At 49.6% G+C, this 14144-nt stretch overlaps 1 protein-coding gene across 1 annotated transcript in view; it reads left to right on the plus strand.

Annotated features, from left to right (window-relative positions):
• The window catches only part of Pepd (peptidase D), a 135150-nt gene that overhangs the window by 13759 nt on the left and 107247 nt on the right, over nt 1–14144 (plus strand). Inside the window, exons 4-5 of the mRNA XM_041653891.1 lie at nt 6574–6637; nt 13747–13794. Coding sequence (XP_041509825.1) covers nt 6574–6637; nt 13747–13794 — 112 coding nt within the window. The remainder of the gene's footprint in view (nt 1–6573; nt 6638–13746; nt 13795–14144) is intronic.

The raw sequence follows: 14144 nt of genomic DNA on the forward strand, positions 1-14144 counted from the left end.
AACTCACTGAGATCCTCCTACCTCTATGATGTGGGATTCTCATCCGTATGCTATGAATATGTTTTACTACCATTGGTTAATAAAGAAGCCCTTTTGGTCTATAGCAGGGCAGAATATAGGCAAGCTGGAAGATATCTATCTGTCTGTCTGTCTGTCTGTCTGTCTATCTACCTACCTACCTACCTACCTATCTATATATAGAGTAGGCGGAGTCAAAGAGATGCCATGTAGCTGCCTAAGGAGACAGATGCTGGATCCTTACCAATAAGTCACAGCCTTCTTTCGATATATAGATTAATAGAAATGGGTTAATTCAAAATGTAAGAGCTAGCTAGAGATATGCCTGAATCATTGGCTGAACAGTGTTGTAACTAATGTAGTTTCTGTGTGATTATTCAGGTCTGAGCAGCTGGGAAACGAATGCACAGCCTCCACCTATACCTCTGCTTCCCAAATGCTTGGATTTAAAGTATGCACCACCACCACCCAGCTGAGACTAGGGTTCTGAAATACTATTTTGAGGATATGCCTTCAGTGCCTTACTTCAATTAGGCTCCACCTTCTAAAAGCCCAGTAGTTAATCCACTGATGAAGTTAATACCATCTTAAATGTCTCCTGAGCATTTCCTCACAGGGGATCAGGTCTTCAACATGACATTGCTCTTCCAAACCATAACATCTATAACTGGACCAGCCTTCTCATCTGGGTGAGACGCTCCCAGAATCCTTCCTGCACACCAGCCTGTCCTCCTGAGCAGAACTTGGATGTTAAGATACTTTCTGGCTCAAGCTGAGCTTATTGAGATGCCCTGTTGCCTAGAGAGTCAGCTCAGAGGTTGGCAGACACTGTCATCTGTGAGCTGTGGGGATGGACCATGGGGGTCTGTTGACCTTCAGTTGACCCCACTCAGAGTTTCTGTCTGGAGAGGTGGACGGACCCTGAGTGTGTCTCCTTCATTATCCTCCTGCCCCTTCTTTCTTGAATGTCACTATGTAGCCTAGGCTGGACTCAAACTCAGATCCACCTACCTCTTCCCAAGTGCTAGGATTACAGGTGATGACCACTATGCCCTGGCAAAAGAATGATGTGGTTACATGTGTGCATGTGTGCGTGTGTGTGTGTGTGTGTGTGTGTGTGTGTGTGTGGTGTGGTGTATTGCTGGGGATTGACTCCGGGGCCTTGCACATGCTAGGCAAGCATTCCACCACTGATCTGTGTACCTAGATATTCCCTCTTAATGAAGAACTGGCACTATCAAGAAAGGAAGGATGCTGCCTGTGAGTTGAAGGCAAGCATCTTCTATAGCTGGAAGAGTGGAGGATTGATCTTGCTTAAGGGACTCTATCCCAGTTGCTGAACCTGTGTGAACTCCCACGTCTCTTACACTTACATCTTGGCAGCTAAATAGCCTTTGACTAAAGGGTTTAAAGCCCAGGATCTGATTGGTCTGGCATCAGCTGTTAGCAGTCTGTTTTCTGGGTGTATAGTCTTCAAGAATACAGGAATTATAGTCTGCACCTCGGCCGCAGCTGAGTCTCAGATACTGTTCAAAGCTCTCCTTTAGTCTGTCGTGCTTTGCTGAGGCAGCTCATTGTCTAGTGCAGAATAGAGCCTTGAGTAACCTTGAGGGTAGAAGTGGGTCTGCAGGGTTGGTTCCCCTGGTGAATGAGGCTGAGTGCACTGTGCAGGCTAGACCAGGGAGCTGTGGTCCCAGCTGTGTGTGTACAGTGCAGGCTAGACCAGGGAGCTGTGGTCCCAGCTGTGTGTGTACAGTGCAGGCTAGACCAGGGAGCTGTGGTCTGAAAGGAAATTATGACTCCTCGGCTGAGATGTTTCTTTTCTCTTGTATCCTTGACTCCCTCAGCAGACCTTTCCTTTTTGTACCCTGGGTGACTCTCTGTCTCTCTGTCCTGAGTGTTTGGGAGGGAAGGCCTGGTTGTAATGGGCAGGTGACAAAGGGGCTGGTTGTCTGGGCTTGAGCTGGGAAGCAGCCAGATCTGATGTGCTCGGCTGCTTCCAGACGCGCTCGTAATCGATAGGGCACTGGGAGCAAGGCTGATGGGATTACCTGGCCTTTGCAATCAAAACCCACCAGACTGAACATTTGACCTTAAGCTCCTCAGCTTCCTTTGGAGTCTCTATCTGATGGCTTTTGAAAATCCATCTGGCAGATACTACAGTCCAGAGTCACTCAGGGAACCAGCGTTCCGCTGTGGAATCCACAGCTTCCGTGAGTGCAGCCTTGCTGTCAGGGTTGATGCTGGGGGAGGGGACTGGAAGCCTAGGGCTGGCCTGTGCCTCACCATACACCCTCCCTGAAGTGGGAGGGTGGGAGCCCTTGGTGTGTATTTGTAGGAGTCTATCCAAAAGAGGATTAGCTGCCTGTAAGTGTGGCCTGGGGTGTGTGGGCTCCTGTAAGCAAGCTGGAAGTTCCCTCTGTGACACAGCACATCAGTCAGGGCCCGTCCAAAGTGAGCAGCTCTAGGTAGGGATGGAGGATCCTCTACAGTCATGCCTGTTGCTGACCCAACTGGAAGGAGAGATAGTATGCCTGGCGTTGGTTGGCTGCCCAGGAAGAGGCTACTATGAGCTCTCCAGGGCTGAGTCCCAGAGGCCCTGTGCACAGCTCCTTTTGATAGTAGAACCTGTATGGGTGTGTGTGTATGTGTGTGTAGGGGGCATGTGTGTGTGATGTGTTGTGATTTGGAGGGGGATGCATATGAGGTGACTTTTGTTGTTTGGGACAGGGTCTTGTTGTGTAGCTCAGGCTGACCTTGAATTCAAAGTCTTCCTATTTCAGCTTCCAGAATCAGAGGCACCGTGCCATCACACTTGCAAGTGTGGCATGAGATGTGGTGTGTGGGAAGTGGTCTCAGTTTATTTATGGTACTGGCCCCCCACTTGCGCACTTTGAGTCACAAGGACCACAGCTTCCTGAGCCTCTCTGGATCGTACTCTGGCTCCTGCCCTAATTAGGAGGAGGGATGGGCTCAGTAACAGAATCAGTCCTTGAGAAGGGGCTACTGAGTTCTTATTGACTCCTCCTGTACCCATGCAGTGACCACCAGCACCTAGGGATTAACCAGAGTCCCAGCTTTCATGGCTACCCTTGTCATGGGTGGGTCTGTCTCCATCACATCTCCTTACAGTGTGGCCGTCCTCTGCCTGACTTCTTTGTCAGGTAATCTCAGTGGATGCAGTACGGCTGCTCCAGTTCACACATAGGAGCAGTCTCCAGGCTCAGACACCTGCTCTGATTTGCAGAAGGCTACTTTCCTCTGACAACTTAATGACATCTTGACATGGTTGCTGACTTCTGCTCTGCACGCACTGTGTTGTGCCACAGTGAAATAAAAGGAAGTGGCATTGTTTGGAGCTGAAGGCAGGTGCCAGGCCCCAGAAACTGACAGTGGCTACTGTCTTTTGGCCCTTCTTACTTATTCATTAACAGCATGCAGGTGGTCGGCTAGCCACGAAGACCCACTCCTTTAAAATTTCATTTTCTGGAGGGTTCCATCATGCCTCCATCATGTGGCATTGATTTAATGACACCATCTCACCTGAGGCCTCACACAGGGCTTTGGGGCTCAGGCACTGTGACCAAGCATTGTCTGCCCTAACTCTCGGCTTGTGCTGGGGGCCCAGCTGCTGGTGGAGCAGGCCCGCATGGGCCTGGGTGCCCAAGCACAAATCCTCTCTACAGGATGGGTATCCTGTCAAATGAGGGGACTTCTCTCTTCTGTCATAACTGCTCTGTGCACTTGAATGAGGAGTGTCTGAGTGAACGCAGCTCCTCTTCTGACCTGTCCCTTCAGTCTGCTTCTTTCCATTGGGCCAGGCATGAGCTGGGACTGGGTGTAGACCCTCTAAGACTGTGTAGACCCTTGTTCCCTGAGCAGCACAACCCTCAGAGTAGTCAGATATTCCCAGTGACCTTCCTGGCAATGTCACTTGCCATGTCACTGTTCCCTCACTAAGTCCTGGCTGCCAGGTGTGTCCCGTGGCTGGTTTGATCATGCAGCCTGGCACACATATCCCTTCAGGTAACATTTAAATGATTTTTACTGTAATTAAGCCACAAACATGAAAAAGCAAGAACTGTTCAAACTTAATTATCTCTGCCCTTTCTAAGAAGAATGTGATGTGCAGGGTAGCAGACAAGAGACTCGCAGCACTTCATATTTTATTATATGTTGGCAGTTATTCCTGGTAAGCATTAATGCATGGGAGGTTTGCACTTAGCTTAGACTGTGGCATCTGCCTCTATAAGGAGAGCAAGTACTGAGCAGGGGGCACTTGATGGGACTTGAACCTGTACCCGCTTCTTCCTGTTGGGGCTCTTCTAGGGGTCAGCCATCAATTGCTCTGCCTTGCCACAGACAGAGGAATGGCTCGTGGCTGCTGTTGCGGATTAAATGTAGATTATTTCGCATAAGGTCATGTATTGAATGCTTGCTTCCTACCTGGTGGTGCTGTTTTGAAGATTTAGAAATTTTAGGAAGACTTTGGAGGAAATAAGTCACTGGGGATGTGTCGTTGGGGGGGGGGGTGCCCCTGTCTCTGCTGTCAGCTTCCCATCCACTATGAAGGGAACCACCTTCGTACATGCACTTCCTGTCAACTCAGAGTCAGTGGAACCAAGCAACCACAGACCAAGCCCTTTGAAACAAAACAACCTGAGCCCAAATAAATAACTCTTACCTTAGAATGACTATAAGGCATTTCATCATGTAGAGGTAACTTGTATAACCACCATAGGTGAGCCCAAGCAATGGGGACACCCAACACCTTCTCTTTGCTGCCACTTCCTTGACCTGGGGCGCTTACCATCTGCAGACCTCACCAGGCTTCTCTGGTGTGGCATGTCTCTGATGAATCCTAACTTGTAAGACTCCCTGGGGGAGGGAAGGGCAGGGAGATGCTTCCTGGTGGCTTCCCACTAAAGGACATTTTTTGGAGGGAGGTTTCAGGTGCCCTATGGCAGTAGACATGGAAAGGTTAGGTCCCCTATGTTAGTGGCTGGCCTGACCCTCTGTACAGAGCCCTGGAGGCTGAATCAGGTCTTTGTGCTTCTGAATCTGTAGGGAGTTTGCTTTTCATGCCTTTCCCAAGGGGCGATGAGGAAGTAACTGGGACTGGAAGTGGGACTGGGCTGAGTAGGCACAGCTGGAGAGGGAATGAGGAAACTTAGCAGCTGTTTTGTTGGTGGCCCTGCCTCTTGCTTTTCCAGCCTGCAGCTGGTACTCCCAGGATCCAGGTGAAATGACACATCCTGTCTCAGCTCTTGAGGCCTCTTGCTAATGGAAGTGTCAGATCTTGGCCAGTTAGCTTGTGAATCCTGTCTCATGGCAGAAGTCAATGTGCCGAATTGTGCAAATTTAATTAATAGCAAAAACTTGATACTCGATGAGTTTTGGTTTTGTTTTTTTTTTATTTTTGAGACAAGGTTTCTCCGTAGCTTTTGGTTCCTGTCCTGGAACTAGCTCTTGTAGTTTTTTAGAGGCCAAAGTTGGTGGGGGGGAGCAGAGGGCATTCTGTGAGATCAGAATTCTCAACCTGAGGTAGGTTTTCTACCTGGGCTGTGAGCCCTTTGCTGCTGCTTGCACTGCCCTCCCCTGTCCCCTGAACTTGTAGTCTGCACCTCTGACAGCCAGTTTTGCTTGCTTGGGTGGAAGGAGATTGATAGTGGGCCAGAGAGAATCATGGGCTCCTTGTTGGGACTCCCAGAACTGCCTCCCCTGCAATCTACAAACCCATCCTGGCTCTGGAAGTAGAATATGAGACCACCTTCTATATGATACTGAGGCCTCTGCTGGGTGGGATACCTGCTGTGAGACCTCCATAGGATGGGAAGGGGTGAGTATCTCCCCTTATGTGGCAGTCAGGTGTGTAATGTAAGGGCGGCATATATACATCACTGGACTTGGCACTTGGCTGGTGACATCACCCCCTCCCCATGTAGTTTTCTTCCATATGTGAGCACATTGCCTCAAACAATACTGACTCCTCTACTAACTGGGACCTGGGGGTGGGGGCCAGGTGGGGTGTGGTGTGGTGGCAGCCTGCTAGATTCAGGAGAGAACATCAAGAGCTGGGTGAGGGCTCTCTTACCTCACCTGCTCCATGCTTTCTCCTTGACTAATTTTTCAAGTTTGATGACTAAGCTTAAATTCTTCTCATCACACTGAGAAATACTGACACTGACTTCCTTTAAGAGTTAGTTTATTAACCTTCTTTTAAAGAGGTCCAGCCTGGGAGGTTACTTATTCCGTGCCCCTGAAGGTGAAGCACACTGGCTGGCTGCCTGGTGGGTCAGTGATGTGGAGGGAGATGGTGGAAGCAGGGACCATGTTCCGCAGCTGCTGCAGGTGGCCAGGGGCATCGTGGACTGAGTCCGGGGTTCCAGGGGCAGCAGAGATGGTTCAGTGGCCTGGTATCCTTTATCAAGTCCTGGGTGTACCTGCTGGGTGTTAGATCCTCACATCGTGGCAGGCATGGGGCCAGGGCATAAGGTGGCCAGACTGAGGTGTCACCAAGCCCTGACCATGGCTTTCGTTGTGCTTTCTTTTGAGGATCCATTCGAAGGAGCATTTCAAGGAAAAGTATGCTGTGGACAATGTCCAGTACACAGATGAGGTAAGTAGCGATGTGGCACTCCTCTTTCTGAGCAGCCCTGGACTGGCAGTCATTCTTCTGCCCTGGCTTCTTCTCCTTACACTGTCACAATCTGGGGACACTGCCGCTGGCCACCAGCCCCTTGGGAGCAGTCCTGTGTAGGAAGAGCAGACAGAGAAAACACAGCAGACCCCTCTGCCTGAGGAGGCTGTTTTCAGTCTGGGATGTGCATCTAACTCAGGTAGAAGCATCTGGCATTCAGGTTATGGTGACCACTGAGGTTCCTCTCTGAGAGCCAGCGTGCCTGCAAATGGGTCATAGGCATATAGGTGTAATCAAAGCTGTCAGCGTGCTTGGTCTGGGTCTGGATGTGTCTGGGTCTTCGTGTGTCGAGGGGACTATTTATAAGTCCCCACTAGGCCGGGTGGTGCACGCCTTTAATCCCAGCACTTGGGAAGCAGAGGCAGGTAGAATTCTGTGAGTTCAAGACCAGCCTGGTCTACAGAGTAAGTTCCAGGACTGGCTTGATAGCTACTGAGAAAATCCCTTTCTCAAAAGGCCTCACTAGCTATAGGTGCCACTGTCAGAAGAACCCCAGGGTAGGATGCTAGTGAGAAGACAGGAATTGGGGGACTGTGACTTGAATCTGCCTTCCAGCCTGGTGGCCCAGCAGTGTCAGGTGGTATGGGTAGATTTATCAGCACCCTCCTGAGGCTGTGAGTCTGCCCCATGTCCAGGCAGGTGAAAGGAGCTCTCTTAGCTCCCACTGCTGACAGAACAGTGCTGACTGAGGCAGAGATGGGAGCACAGCGAGGAGTTCCAAGGTCTGAGTGAGCAAAGTCCTCTGACACTGTGGCCACTGCTAGGCACACAAGAGGCTTCTCTGCGTCATCCTTGGATGCTGTCACAGCTCCATGTCCTATGCAAGTCAGAGCTGGATAGAAATCAGCACCTGCCACCAGAGATCCAACCTGGACCTGGCAGGGCCAGCTGGACAGGGCACTGTGGCCACATTGCCCTAAACAGATCTTGAGAGTGGACACATGCTAAGAGCTAGGGCTGCCAAGCTATGGAAGCAGCTTAGATTAGCCTGTCCACAGATGAGTGGAGAGAGGAAATGTACTGTATGCACACAGTGGAGTGTCATTCAGACATGATGTCATTTGTAAGAAACGGCCTTATTGGATGGCACTGGGGACCTTTGTGTGAATGGAAAGAAGCCAAATGCCATGAGTTTGCCCTTGTGTGTAGAGTTCTCAACCTTCCCAATGCTGCAACCCTTTAGTACAGTTCCTCATGTTGTGACCTCAAGCCATACAATTATTTAACTGCAATTTTGCTACTAATGTGAATTATAGTGTAAATATCTGATAGCAGGATGGTCTTAGGTGGCCCCTGTGAGAAGGTTGTTTGATCCTCAAAGGGGTTGTCATCCCCAGGTAGAGAACCAGTGGTCTAGATTCTAGAGAAAGCCTGCCTACCTACCTACCTGCTTACCTATCTTGTGTGGTGTGAAAGCAGAAGGATTATTTGGAAAGTGGAAGAGGACCAGTGAGGGGAGGAGGGAGAGACGGGGAAGGATAATGGAGCCTGTGCTCCAAGGTACATGAGGTCATCCATGAAAACATCATAGTGAAGCTCAGTTTTGTGCTGTGAATATACATTATTAATTTCTTTTGAAAGACCGTGAAGAAGAAAAAGAGGGGTAGTAGTTGGAGAGGAGAGGAACTTTGAGGGCTAGGGCTAGGATTTCAGGGTAGAAGTGATCATGTCATCTGTCCAGTGGAGACCAAGCAGAAACCCCCTTCCCTCTGGGCAGGCCACAGCTATTTTGGGGTGAAAGCACCAGATAAAGAAGCAGGTTTTGGGACCCTAGCCAGATACACTGCACAGTGAGGGGCCCGCCTGTCTCTGTTTAGTGTTTTGTGACTGGCCCACTGGACATTTTGCACTTATAACTGAAGGGAGGAGAGAATTTAACTCCTGTTTACACCGTGGGGAAAGGATGCAGGACAACAGAGGAAGAGAAAGTATACAGACGGGAAGTCCTTAGTGAGGGTGTAGACTGGCAGCTACGTAAGCCATCTTGCTCTTAATCTTTTAAAGCAGAGGTCAAAGAGTAGAGCCGTTCTAGGGTTCTGGAGTACTCTGCAGGAGCAACATAATCATCATTGTCATCCATCAGCTCTGTTGATCACCGTGACTGCTGTTCTGTGTTTTTGATTTCTCTGCTGGAAGGAGACTCAAGGTGCACTGAACCACACCCCCAGCTTTGACTGCTGTCCTTATCGAGGCAGGGACTCCTCTTAACAATAGGACGGGGCTTCACTCTGCATGTTTAAATGTTTCCTTCCACCATGTCCCATGGTGAACCCCATTTACAGACCAGAAAGTCAAGACTGAGAGGTAAAAGGCCTCATCCATGGCCCCACAGCTGGGGTGTGGCAGCATTGGGGTGACCCTAAGACCTCTAGATTCCGGAGGCTGTCCCCTCCAGCTCTATACTTGCCCTGTCAGAAGTGAAAGGCTCACTCACAGGAGGCTTGCTTGTGTGGAAGTGACCCAGGCTTCTAAGCCTGTGATGATTCCTGAACGAACCCCACCAAAATGAGCAAACTGCTGCCATTGAGTCCCATGGGCTGGAAGCATCCTCTGATGTGGGCAACACTCAGGCCTGGTCTGTCATGGAAGGTGACAGGAAACTCCTTAGGCAGGTATTCCAGGCCAGTTCTATGGTGCTCAGCGCTATCTAGCCTTGGCCATCCTCGGCCATCTTTATATACCAGACAGCTAGCTACAGTGCATACTTGTTCTAAAAGAGGGTAGGAGTGGCCCCAGGTCATAGCTGACCCCTTGATGTCTCATAAAGTAAATGTAGGTATCAGAGAATGTAGCTAGGTTAGTAGAGCCTGGCATTCAGGAAGCCCTGAGTTCGGTGCCTATAACCACATTAATGAAGCATGGTGGTGCATGCCAGTAGGTAGAGACAGGAGGATCAGAAAAGCAAGATCGTCTTCAGCTATATAATGAATTCAAGGCCTGGGCTACATGAGACTTTGTCTCAAAAAAACAGACCTAAACAACAACAAAAATCCGCAGATGCTTGCGATGACAGACTGGGTCCCCTCCTCCTCAAAGAAGAGCCAGAACTTAATTACTGGGAAGTCGTCACTCAGAGAACCCCCGGGAGGGGCTCCACAGCATTGCTGTGTACATTGGGTATAGAAGCTAGTGTCGCCTAACTAGCTGGGAGCTGGCAGGGTGGAGGGTGATTTTTACACTTGCTTTATGGCACTGGGCAGATGTTCGAAGGTCTCAGGGTCAGTTACTCAGCTGTAGGCAGGCAGGGTGTAAGAGAAACAGCCACAGCTGCCTGTGGGTAGATGCTGCCTGCTCCTCAGCCTTGGTGTGGGAGGCTTCAGTAGAGGGGTCTATGATGGGACCACAATTGCTGCCTTGCTCTGAGCGGCTGCTACCTAGTCTGATTGTTCAAGAATAGAATAGTCTGGCATCCATATTGTTTGTGCTATTTTCATTTTGAAAGCAGATTAAAAAAATCTAAGGGCATTTCGGGCCGCTGGTGTGCACTAGTGTTTTGGGAAACTGCCATGAATAATGGTTTGTTTTCAAGAGTTTCAGTGCTGGGAGGGCAGAGTCCTGCACGCTGGGCCACAGGGGCTTTCTCAGCAACACAATTGAAGCGTGTCTGATTTCTTTGTTCAGAGTGACTCACTGCTTTGGTCGGAGTCAGTCCTGGTTAGGAACCTGTGTAAGGTTGTCTTGGGAATCTTTTGGATTGTCCCCAGGGCAGGATCTGGGCTCACAGGGCTCTGATAAATTCTTCGGGTGCCTGTCTCCCTAGTCCAGGCTGCCTGGGAGATGGATGCTGGCCGTGGCCTGCTGTAAGGCAGGGACATTTAACAGCCCCTCTAGGGAGAGCAGATGAGTCCCCTGTGGCATGAGCTCCTGGAAGTGAGGCCTGGGGTTGTTAGAGTGGTGCTGTCTAGTCCTGGGGCTACATTTGGAGCCAGTGACACAAAACCACATCTTGTTCCCTTAATTTTTGAGGCATGGCCTTCAATCAGCGTGCTGATGAGTGTAGCACTAATGGGTCCGCGGGGAAGGCAGATGGAGCTGCTGGGCTGGGAGAAGTTCTGCAGCCATAGAGGTAACCAGGGCCCACTCAAGCAACTGTGATCAATAAAAGATGTTCCTCTGCCAGGACTCCGATGCCTGGCCTGCTCTCTGTGTCCAGCCTCCGTGCATCTGAGCGTCAGGCTGGTGTGAGGGGGCTTTCTCCTCCATTGTTCCTAACCAGCATGTCCAGAGAGTCATTGCGGAGAGAAAAACCATCAGCCTGCACATTCGTTATCCAGCTCCTCTCTCCCAAGGACAATAGCATACAATCCCCAAGTGCCTCCGTGCTCTGAGTCTGCTGCTGTAATTGACGGCATCGTTGTGTGCTGATGAATTAGACCCTTCATGTCAACAAAACAACACACTCAGGGCCTGACACACTGGGCTCTGTTGGTTTTAATGAGCCTTCTCCCCTCCAGGAGGGGCAAGCAGGAGGAAGGGACTCTGCAAGCCTCCATTTGTGCAACACAGACGCCAAGGGACTCAGTCATTCTCTAGTGGTTACTGAGTAGGGGAGGTAGAGGCTGTACCCAGGGAACCACTATCTCCTGCCCAGATGACCAGACCGTGGTTGGCCCTCTTAACTGGGTCACTTGATTTCTAAATTTTTTTTATTTGTTTTAATTTTTTTTTAGTATTACACCTCTATCCGTTTGTCCTTACCTTCATTTTAAGGTAGGGTCCCATGGAGTCTGTGCTGACCTTGAATTTACACTCCTCCTACCTCTCCGTCCAAGTTTTGGGGAAAGAGCCACATATTATTATGCCTGCTCATTTGTTTGTTTGTTTTTTAAAATAAACTTCTTTTTTATGAGATAAGGTCTTATTACATATTTCCAACTAACTTCAAAGTTATGATCTTCCTGCCTCGGCTTCCCAGATGTTGGAATTATAGATGTGAGCCACTGCACTGTATCAGGAGGAATCTTTCAAATAACATATATATACACACACATATACACACGTGTGTTCTCATATATATGTATTACATATAAACTATATATGCCAGGATGGTATATGCCAGTATTTATAATAATTCATCATTAGAAATAATTTACATGTCCAGCAGAGGGAGAGATTAAGTAAATGATGCTGAGTCCATTAAGAATTTCCTATAGACACATGGTAACATCTAGGCTTTGCTCTTTCTTTCTAGAGAGAAAGAGTGTGTGTGCATGCGTGGGCCTGCCTGTGGAGGCCAGGAGAAGTGGGCGTGCCTGTGGAGGCCAGGAGAAGTGGGCGTGCCTGTGGAGGCCAGGAGAAGGTGTTGATTCCCCAGAAGCTGGAATTCCAGGGGGTTAAGGAACCAATTGGGTCTCCTAGAAGAGCAGTCAGAGCTCTTAGTCATTGTGGCATCCCTTCTGTCCTGGCTTTGCTACTTATTACCTGTGAATTTAGGCAAATTCTATAGTCCTCACACAGGCATTTTCATCTGAGTCCTGGACGTTTTATAGCAGCGTTTTTATGGGTGGTTAAATGAGGTGACGTGTGTAAGATGACTGACATGGGCCGTAATCAAAGACTTATTGAACGTTTACCATCCCCAGTGGTAGTGACTGCTAAAAATTGCATGTTTGAAGAATATTTAATGACAGGAAATAAGCGAAGCATATAATTTCATATGATCCAAATGTCATTACAGTTCTCTGTTTCTATGCACAGAGCTGAACTGTTCTCTGGGGATGGCAGGTGCATCTTCTCTTTCATGGCTTTCAATGTTCCCGCTTTTCTCTGGGAGCCTTTTAGTATTGAAAAGTGCACATACTTATGTCAAAACTCATCAAAGTATCCACCTTAAATACGTGCAGTGTAGAGTGTTTCAGCAATAGTGCAGCCAGTCCGTTCCAGTAGCCCACCTTCCTCTTCTGTGTTGAGGGTGTCAGAGAACTTACGGTGGGGGTGAGGAGCATGACTGTGTACAGCCGGCCAGAGGACCGGATTGCTCCAGCAAGGTATCAGCGCTCTGGGTTGCAGGTTTCCTAGCTGGTGAATGATGAGTGCTTTGGCGGGAGGATGGATGACAGTCAGCTGAGGGTGGGTAGAGAAGAGGGTGACTGAACCTGCTTGCGGGGCTGGGGTGGGGTGTGATGGAATGCCAAGATGGTGGAAGATGACCCAGCCGTCAGTGAAGATGAGCAGAGATGAGGGCAGGTGAGCCCTTGTCCTCTTACTCAAGGTACTGGAGAGGAAGCATTCAGCATGCAGGGCAGAGACCCCAGTGGGTGGGTGTGGCAGCTAGAGTGGAGTTGAGGAACACTAACTCCCCTCGGTTTAGTCCAGGAGATCAGGGGCAGGCAGGGAGTGAGGCATCTGCCCCTAGGACGAGAGGCTGCTGGGGCTGGTATCGAATGGAATGGGTCTTTCTGGAGGGCAGGGAAGCTGCACACAGGTATTGGCCTTGAGAGTGGGCAGCTCCAGTTGTTGGAGCCAGTGATCTGTGTGGTGCCTGGAGGCAGGTCGCGTGATAAGGAGTGTGCCCGGTTTAGCTTTGCACCCTCTGTACTGTTCCATAGCGTGGGACTTTCCAGAGTCCATCTGCTTCTCTGAGCCTCAGTTTCCTCATCTTAAGGTGGGGTGACTGTAGTGCCTGCTCCACAGATGAGTGCCGTCTCCGTTCCACTGTGTTGATGCTTGGATTGGTCCTGCATTGCTGTGACAAGACACCGAGACAAACAACTTGAAGAGGGAAGGGTTGTTCCAGCTCAGTGTCAGAGGGTTTCAGCCATGGGTGCAATGTGTGATGGCAGGAGCACGTGGTGGCGAGTATTCCCGGCGCAGCAGACCAGGAAGCAGAGGGAGGTAGGAATCAGGAGCCATAGAAATGTTCTTCAAATGCCACCCTGTGACCTGCTTCTGTCAGCCAGACACAACCTCCTAAAAGATTTGCAGCCTTCAAAGTAGTGCCACAAAGTAGCCACTTAAAACATAAATCTGAGACATTTCCTATTCAACCCCGAACACTGCTCTAAAGTGGGTTTTCTTTTGATTTTCAGATTGCCAGTGTCCTGACCTCACAGAAGCCCTCTGCCCTCCTCACATTGGTAAGTGGCTGGTGTGCAGGAGCCGTGCAGTACTTGGCATCAAGGAGGTGTTTGTAGGGAGCTAAAAGCCTGCCTCTGCTGCTTGGAGGATTGTACAGTAAAGAAGCTAGGCATAGAGAGAGGCTGAGGCAGGACAAGCAGAGATAGAGGCTAGCCTGGGCTACATAAGACATGGTCTCAAGTAAACACAGAAGAGAAACTGAGAAATAGTCATCTGTGGTAAGTAAGGACACCGGTGTAGTCCTAATGGCTGCTGTGTCTAAGATGCTGTCCTCATGTCTGCATGTGCTGTGTCTGGTCTTGTGGCCACAGTGGGCAAGGCATTGCCAGCATTCCTGGGATTAAACCAG

Source organism: Microtus oregoni, unplaced genomic scaffold (genome assembly GCF_018167655.1).
Source record: "Microtus oregoni isolate MIOR12 unplaced genomic scaffold, Mior012 000006F_ref0000085, whole genome shotgun sequence".
Lineage (NCBI taxonomy): Eukaryota > Metazoa > Chordata > Mammalia > Rodentia > Cricetidae > Microtus > Microtus oregoni.